At 30.9% G+C, this 9,657-nt stretch overlaps 1 protein-coding gene across 3 annotated transcripts; it reads left to right on the top strand.

The window, feature by feature from the left end:
* Window positions 1-237: 237 nt before the first annotated feature.
* On the top strand, window positions 238-7,392 carry LOC131848169 (F-box/LRR-repeat protein 16). 3 transcript variants are annotated; one of them, XM_059197938.1, is made up of 7 exons: window positions 238-404; window positions 1,540-2,206; window positions 2,287-2,409; window positions 3,618-3,786; window positions 3,913-4,108; window positions 4,893-5,041; window positions 5,534-7,392. In XM_059197938.1, the coding sequence occupies exons 2-7, from the start codon at window positions 1,631-1,633 to the stop codon at window positions 5,680-5,682; spliced, it is 1,362 nt and encodes a 453-aa protein (XP_059053921.1). In that variant the 5' UTR covers window positions 238-404; window positions 1,540-1,630; the 3' UTR covers window positions 5,683-7,392. The 3 variants fall into 3 exon arrangements, with proteins under 3 accessions (XP_059053921.1, XP_059053922.1, XP_059053923.1); XM_059197939.1 differs by having other exon boundaries at window positions 1,543-2,206; XM_059197940.1 differs by lacking the exon at window positions 2,287-2,409.
* The last annotated feature ends 2,265 nt before the right edge of the window (window positions 7,393-9,657 follow it).

The following is a 9,657-nucleotide window of genomic DNA, read 5'->3' on the forward strand; positions in this document are numbered from 1 at the left end:
CAAGCCCACAGATTGAGTACCTCCTTGAATTATCAAAATAATTTAAAAAATCCTTCTGTTATATTTATCTCTGTACATATTTTTTTATTTTATTTGAATAAGTGCTTCTAATTTATATTTATTATTTTTAATCGCGTACATAGAGATAGTATACAAAAACTACATAGAGGTACTCTATGCTCACTCTATGCTCATACTTAACTGTTATTTATGTTGGTAACATTGGTAAAACTGCCAATTACCTATTTACCGATTACAAAATTACAAATGCAGCTATTATATCAATGATTATTTTTTCTTTTCCATAACTTTAATGGTGATTAATATTATTGTAATAAAATATAAAAACGCTGTAGCACATGTTATTAAAAATGGTGTTTCTATATCCAGTCAATTATTCAAAGGTCTGTATTTTGTATGCAGTGTCATTGATTTTTATGCTACACAAACTACTGTATAAATCCATACAAATTTGAATTATTAAATATACGTATATGTACAATTACATTTTTTATTTTCAGTAATATGTAGACATTATATAGATATAAATATTTTTCCGTAAAGAATCAATATCAATAATCTTGTTAAATTACTGAAATGTACTAACATCCTGAGAAGTATACATTTTTAAATGTATATATGTAAATGAATCTTACTTTTATTGTGATTATGATAGAATATAATGTAATTTATTATATTTAACAGTATCATATACTGTTAATAGTAAAAGTCACATGGCACTGTCATATGTACTTAAGGTACCACAATAGGATTTTATTAACAACAATAGAAATAAATAAAACTTAAGAGCCATAATAAAAAAAAGAAACTAATATTATTCATGTTTAATGGTTGTTTCTATAGTTAGTTAATGCTATTTTCATTACAAAATACATATAAAATTTTAAGGGACATTACCCAGAAATGCACTCTCAATGTTTTAGTTTCGAATCATCATGAGCTGGAGTCAAACCTAGATAAGCTAGTTGTTAGTAGCATCTAATTTCTCTTATCCCTTAGAGGAATTATTTTCTCTGTTCTTATGTGGAAATTATATCACAAACATAATATATTATAGTTCCAACAAAGAATAGTGGTATTAGTCATGGGGACTAGTGACCCCCATTGCTAGCAATGTAAGTCATCTAAGAGCAACCTCCATGTGTTCCCTTCTGGAAATCATAATTTGTTATGATGGGCTAACTGAGCTGATTTCATGCTCTCCTTTTGGTCTCCTTCACTGGTGCACATCCAGTATGTAGTGTAACCATCATCCATACCAATTACTGTGCTATCAAAGCAAGGGAACAATTTCTTATTCTCAGTTTTAGGTACTCACATCCCATTATATTGGTTTACTGAATAAAAACAAATCAATATCATTCAAATTGATTAGGATTAATAGGATTCAAAAATAAGATGTAGTGTGAATATATTGTAAATAATTTGTTGATTATGGAATTGTAGAAAAAAAATCAAAAAATCTAATTACAACTCTTATAATTTTATTTTAATATACCAATTACATCTTATAAATAGTAGCGCGGTGGCGGGCTGTGAGCACGGATCAGGTGGTGCAGGGCCGGGCGGTGGGCGGCCGTCAGACACCATTCGCCGTGTCAAGGTGAAGATGTCGTCGGTGTCGGCTCAAGGCGTGGTGGAACGGGCTTCCGCAGAGTTATCACGTCGCATAACGGGACTCGGGTTGCGTGGTCGCAAGCGCTCTCCTGGCGTGGTTGAACGAGTCGCTAACGCGCTTTGTGGGCCTGCTACGGCCACTGCCCCACGAGTTCCTCGTCGCCGTCGACCCTCACCAAGACCTTTAGTGTGGAGTCAATTTATTCTAGAAGAAAGGTTCCTTGAAAAATTCTTTTTATACTTCAACGTGAATGACAGACGGATTCTATCGCAAGTATGCACTAAATGGCGAGATGTGCTGTATTCTTCACCACGGTGGTGGGCGGGCCTCGTCTCTGTGCTCGACTGCCGCGAACTACGTTTGTCAACTGGTTGTTGCATGCAAAGGTTTTATAATTCATTAATAAGAAGAGGTATTCGTGGTGTTGTATTACTTTCGGCAACTGATGATGATATCAATGAATTTATAAAACAATTTCCTCTATCAGCTCATCATGTGCATGCTATCAGCTTAAAAGGAAGCACTATAACAGATAGAGGGTTAGAAGCTATATTGGATCATTTGCAGGTTTGTAACACTCACACTTGATAATTACATCATCAAATGTTGTCATGCTAATCATTCAAATAATACTCATTCATTTTTAGGTTCTTTTTGAGTTAGAATTAACGGGATGCAATGAAATAACAGAGGCTGGTCTATGGGCATGTCTAACTCCACGAATCGTCTCACTCACGCTTACTGACTGCATTAATATTGCTGATGAAGCTGTAAGTATTGGAGTTATATTTTTACGACATTGTTAATTTAATCCTAACCTAGCCTTTGGCATTGGTACCATTCCTTATAGCCCAAGAGCCCACGACGGCCAGACTTACGTCTTATTAGTAAATGTGAAAGTTCTTGTATGTGTGTCCTGAATATCAGTAACGAACTTGATATGAAAATTTTTACAACTTTGTTACCTGTTACCTGCCAAAGGAACCACGATCCAGGTTTCATGTTTGGGGATCGTTCTTACCTGTGTTGGGGACACACATACAAGATCTTTCACGTTTACTAATAAGACGTATGTCTGGCCGTCGTGGGTCGTCGTGTATTCGAAATTAATAGAACAAGAGGCTCTATTAATTTCGAATACATATAAAACCACAGTAATTTACGTTTTGATGCGACTTCCTAAATGCTTATTGTCGAAGTCAGAATTGCTTGGTTCCATTTGATAATTGATGTGGACCGTCAATTTAAATAGTACTTGAAGAAACAAAATTTTATTAGCAATAGTAGAATACAATATATGGATCATTATAAGAACCGTAATGTCTATAACAATGTTACTTAAAAACATTCAGTGTCGATAAACTCACTATTTTAAATTGTTAGAACAGCTAATCATGTTTTTATCTATAATTACTGGATGTACCTGCTCATTGGCTTGTTGGTTAAGCAGCCCAATTTGTACTCCTAGTTCATTCATTAGTGTATAAATTGGTCAGTTTAAAGTTCTGTACAATAATTGTACCAAGTAAGAAATGTAACTCCGATTTCACGGGATCTCGATCTTGTAACTACTTAAATTAGACATATCTAGTTCAACAAAATGTTGAAATTCTCAAGGTTGTATGGATATAACTATTTAAAGGTATTGTAAATATTATATGACTTTATATTGAAACAATCCTAGATTAAGTTTTTTGAAATAAAAAATATTTATACTTCTAAAACAGTGTAACTAACGAAGTCACCTTCGACCTTGACTAGTCCAAGAATAAGCTCCATTGAATACCAATTATCACAGCCACTACTACCAAATTCCACTGTATGTGTCATTCCATGATGTTGGTGAAATCATCGATAAAAATTGGTGGCAGCCATTTAAGATAAAGAAGACTATTAAATGAAGATGCTAAATTGATCGAACTAGCTATAGTCCCATATAGTAGGTGTACTTAGTTTAATTCATTATAATGACTCGCAGGTGGGAGCAGTGGCGCAACTACTACCGTCTTTATATGAATTCTCACTGCAAGCGTACCACGTAACTGATGCGGCCCTTGGATATTTTTCGCCCAAGCAGAGTTCTTCACTTAGCGTACTCAGACTTCACAGCTGTTGGGAACTGACTAATCATGGCGTCGTTAATATTGGTGATTACGGTTTTATTTTAATACATATTCAATATAATTTTCTAATGTAATCTTGGGCTTGGGAAATCCGCTAAATACTATACATATATATTCTAAATTTTTTCTATAATTATTTTATATTTTCAGTACATTCTTTGCCAAACTTAACGGTTCTGTCACTGAGTGGGTGCAGTAAAGTGACAGATGAGGGTGTGGAACTACTCGCCGAGAATCTCCCGCGGCTGCGGAGCCTCGATCTTAGTTGGTGTCCACGTGTTACCGACAACGCTCTCGAATATATCGCATGCGATCTAAACCATCTTGAGGAATTAACGCTTGATAGGTATTTTATATTTAATGTGCAATTTATATTATTACTGACCCCACAAAGGTTGTTTGGCCATGTAAATTAAAATCGCTATTGAAAAATAGTGGTTGGTGACAGAATGAAAAAAATTGTGAGTATATATTTAATGCCACATTATAAAAAAATAAAATTTTGTCCAAGAAATATGAACAAAATCTTTGGGGTGGACAACCCTTATCACTTAGGGGTATGAAAAATAGATAGTAGTCGACCTACTGAATATGCATATAAAATTTCATAAAAATCGTTCAAGCCGTTTCGGAGGACTGTGTTAACTAACAATGTGTCATGAGAATTTTATATATAAGACTAGCTGTTCCCGCGACTTCGTTTGCGTGGAATTTTATTTTATTTTTCTAAAATAAAAGTAGCCTAAGGTACTCCTTATTACATCAGCTACCTACCAAAATAAGTCCCGTCAAAATCGGTCCAGCCATTTCAGAGAGATTTTAGCCGGAACAAACAGACCGACAGACAGACAGACAAAAATTGTAAAAGTGTTATTTGGTTGTATGTACCGTATCTATATTCATATGCATGTAGTAAAAAACGGTTATTTCAATACTACAAACAGACATTCTAATTTTATTTACATGTATAGAGTATATAGTATAATATTATATTGGGTGATATTATATATATTTTTAATTAAATGTTTTTTTTTTATATGTAAATTAATACCTGGTATTGCCATTGAACACAAAGATAAAATATTTTTTGGTAGATAAGATTATTTATAGTCCTCTATTGTTTGTTGTAGATGTGTACACATAACAGATATTGGAATTGGATATATTAGCACCATGCAATCACTGGTAGCTTTATTCTTGCGCTGGTGCTCACAATTGCGTGACTTCGGCGTGCAACATCTCTGTGGCATGCGATCGTTACAACTTTTATCGTTGGCTGGTAAGTTTATGTGTTGACACTTTATAGTGATGTTGTTGAGACTTTGTCCGCCTAGGATTTAACTCTTAAATAAAGAGTGCCCTAAACTACTTCTTATAACATTAGCTATCTGCAAGTGAAAGTCCCAAAATCGAGAACTTATGTAAATAAATTACAAACGGTCAATTAAATGTTATTTATTTGTATACATAAATAGCCGAGACATGCTTTCATATCATATAAATCTTTTTAGCGCATTTAAATAAAAACTCTTAAAAATTTTTTTTTGCTTTTAATTCTATTTTATAAAAATGTAGTAAGTTTCATTAATATGTAGAATAGTCAGTGAAATGTATTATTTATTGAAAATATTATTCACACGTATGTTCTATGTGTAGATTGGTATAAATAATTATTTATCGTCATGTCTTATATATATATGTATATCATTATGACAGACTATAAAACATAAGTCTTAGGAATACTGCAATATAAGAGTGTAATTTTTTTCAGGTTGTCCACTTTTAACATCTGGAGGCCTCTCTAGTCTCATACAACTGAGGCAACTGCGTGAGCTGGAGTTGACAAATTGTCCTGGAGCATCACCCGAGTTATTTGACTATCTTCATGAACACCTGCCAAGATGCCTCATTATAGAATAGTAATATTGTTTACAATTAAAAAATATATGACATGAATTTGACATGTGGATATGCACAGTTATAGTATATTAAGCAGAAAGTTTAAAAAATAGTTGGGTAAAATTTAAAGGCTTAATCCATAATAAATATGCATTTAACAAGGGCCATAAGAACTTCTATATAATTTATCATATTTTATTAAAAGGTAGCGAAGGGCGTAATAAGTTAAAATACCTATAGAATTGTTAAGACTCCCGGAAGTAGATGGTTACAGGTGCCATTTGACTGCACCGCGTGCACGATCATTATGTGCTCAAAGTTTTATAGTCAAAAATCTTATATGTGATCGACAACAGCACGACCACTTTAGTATTTGATATAGTTAGTAGAGCTCATTTACTTACAAATGTGGCCTTTAGAGTTTTAATGGGAAATAGAGTAATAGATTATATTGTATTATTATATTTAATATTATGTTTTTTGTTTTGTCACCAAATATAATGCACCTATATGAAGATATAAGTATGTAGAAGTTATAGTGCAGTACCATTTCAACTGATCTAACTATGATACAGATGTAGAGCTTTATTTAAAAAATATGTTTTATTAATGTAGATCAAGTTTGTTTCATATTTTATTAAAAACTACATTGGGCAAATAATATATTTTTTATGACATTCAATGCTATTTTATACAATTTTAATTACTATTAATATTTAAAAGAAGCTTGATTTTATAAATATATCGGAAATAAAAAGTAATATACCTGTTATTTTTTAAATCCGATATACAAGTTTGCTCAAATTGTTTTGTATTGAATTTATCTACATGTTTGTATATAAAGATTTATGCATAATTATGTTTTTATTATGTAAATATGACACAGCACGTAAATATAAATAATTAAAGTATAATAGTTTTACATATATTAGTGTAAAGTTCAAGAATACTTCATCATTGTCTTGCTTTGGTTCATTATTTCACCTTATTGATTTATAATTCATAAAAAACTCGTAGAATATTTTTTTTACAATTTTTAAAACCTTTATTACTAATTATTATAAAATGTTACATCAGACAGTGAGTTATTATATGAATGTAAAACTTGGACAATTATTATTATAGTTTACTTAAGTATTTTTTATTATTTCATCTACAGCAAAATATTGTTGACCAAACTGATTGTTAAATAATTTCAGATTACAGTGAATTTGAAATTGTGATACATAATTGAATGCCTTTATAAAAATCTTCTTAAGTAGAATCCTCTAACTTCCTATTGATAGCCATAGAAATAAAGAAGGTATTTTAGACAAATTACGTAATATCAAAATAATGATGATTAAAATAAATTTCAGATGTTAATATTGAGACACTTAAACTTAGGCCGACACAATATTAACATTATTGAACGGACATCAGGTAGTAATGATAATATTTCATACATTTAGAACTTTAACATAACAAAATCAGAGGCTTAACTTTCTTAACAAATGGCATAGTGCGTACGAAGTTGTTTAATTTACTATTACGTAATGAATTCTTTTTCACAGTAAACTGCTAGAAATGAAACCATTTTCCAATATATCACTACTACAATAGAAATCTATATTATTTGATATATTAGTACTATTACGGAGTGTGTACTGCTATTATTTCATAATACATACATCATTATGTGGTGTGATCTTGTGATACGTATTAATATGTCTAGATCGTTGAAATAGTCGTGTTTGTGACAAACTAATATTTTGCTCATAACATAAAATATGAAAAAGATAAAGCAGTAGTATGCAAAACATTTTACGTACTAATGATTATTGCTGCGAGAACTCGTAAAATAAACCTAATTATAAATTAGTTATAATTTGTGTAGATGTGTTTGTATAGATTAGTGAACATTTGTGTTCTCCCTATTAGGATTTATTTCTAGATTATAAGTGTTTTGAAATTTCAGATTTAGCGTCGTCCATTACATAAATTTCACTTTAGATACTGTTATCGTTCAAACCCAATATAGGATCTTCATAAGAATGAACGTTCTTAGAGCTATTCTATAATATTCTAGATATAATTATTCCTGCACTTTGTTTTTTAAATAGGCACTAGGATTAATTAAAACGGTAGTAGTGCCATATTATTTAAATACACATTTCTGATCTAAGTATGTATCATCACAGCATAAGTATATAATATATTTAGTACTGCATATTTAAATTTATTTTAATGACTAGATAACAACATTAAAATTGTACATTTGGCCGAGGAATCCTAACTTTAACTTTAGCAACGTCGTTACCACTTGGAGGTTTATCTACATCTAAACATTAGTAATGACACGGGCGGCGCGGCGCTAAATATCTTAACGAACGCAATTTCAGGTGGCCCGCAAGCCAGCGATAGCTCAATGTTTTTAGCCTTGTAAACATCTATAATGGTAAAAGTAGTTTTATTACGTAGCCACTAGGTTTCACAATACAAATTATTTTAACGATTTTATCAGTTTTCAGCCGAGAAGAAATTTTTAACAAAACTAGGATCTGGCTTGGGCACTATAAATCGTAACTACCTATTTAGTCTCAAAAATAAATTTACATATCTGTATAATCAAAGTTTGAAATTAAGTACTACTACTATTTTCTAGTCATTTTATATTGGTTGACTGATTATTTTTAAAGAGTCTGTATAACAATAGAAAAAATATTTCTAGTAATATTTTTGTTGTGGTATACTAGAATATTCATTGATCAACTGATTGAACTATAATATATGTGACTATTAAATTTATAAATTATTCTGATTTCCTTTTTTTTTTATTTAGGAAGATTAACGGTGTAATTTTACATGTTACTTGTCATATAAAATTGTCCTATGCCAATTAATAATCTTCGCCAATAGTATTACCAGATTAAATTTTTCATTAGCCAATTTTAACATATTGAAGTAATCACGTGACAGTATTTCAGTTGTAGTTATACAGTACATAGACCAACATACCCACAAGTAGCGATGTATCCACAGAATACACAAATAAAGTACGGCTATGTACCGTTAAAGAATTGGTTACATATGAGTTTCCTAACTGAGGCAGTGCTGGAACAAAACAGGTCAATATCAAGTGGTACTTGGTTAAAGGATTTACATGCTCGTAAAACGAAAGTGTTCTCTCTGTATCTGGTCCTGATTTCCTTTGAAATAATGTAGTTTTAGACAGTCTTGTTTTTATAATATTCTATTCTATTCAATAGCAATTTAGGTTTTTTGTTTTAATACTAATTGTATACATTGCCTATGAACTTTGGATTCAATAAAAAATTTTTTTTTTCGAATCATATTTAGACTCCAGCCTTTACATTTCTAAAATAATATATTTTAAGTTTTTATTTGTAATAGCTGTTGTACCAACCGTCCGAATATGCGTGAGAGTGTGTGTATATATTTTTATACATTTCAATTATATGTAATAATAGTCTAATTATTAGCAACTAACTGGTGTTAGCTAAAATTATATTTTCAATAGTACCATTGAAGACAAAAAAATATATGATTATTAAATTGCGTAACACAGAATGTTGCCTTTGTCTTCTTTATACATTTTTAACATTGACCAATGAAATAACTACTATCTATACAATAGCAATTTAAACGATTAATCTATTAATTTCCTTAATACGAAAATCTCAAAAAACGCCCTCTATTATAAATAATGACCTTTCTCACCTAATTGCAAATCTGATTTTACAAATATCTATAAATACATATAAGCTTGCGAGTGATAAACATCATTATGAATGTTGTACAATATTGTAAATATTAATTAAGCAAAATATTTATCATCGGTCTTTATGTATTTGTAACTCGGTAATTGCTGAAAAAGTATCCTGAACATGAAGTCTTGTAATTGTTTCATCCAACATTTCCCGTATACTTATTGTATACGTAGGTTTGGGCGTGTTAAACATTTAAAAATTTAATAGAATTGACTGGCTTAATATG

This window comes from Achroia grisella, unplaced genomic scaffold (assembly GCF_030625045.1).
Source record: "Achroia grisella isolate CSIRO2021 unplaced genomic scaffold, CSIRO_AGI_Agris_v1 utg546, whole genome shotgun sequence".
NCBI classification, from domain to species: domain Eukaryota; kingdom Metazoa; phylum Arthropoda; class Insecta; order Lepidoptera; family Pyralidae; genus Achroia; species Achroia grisella.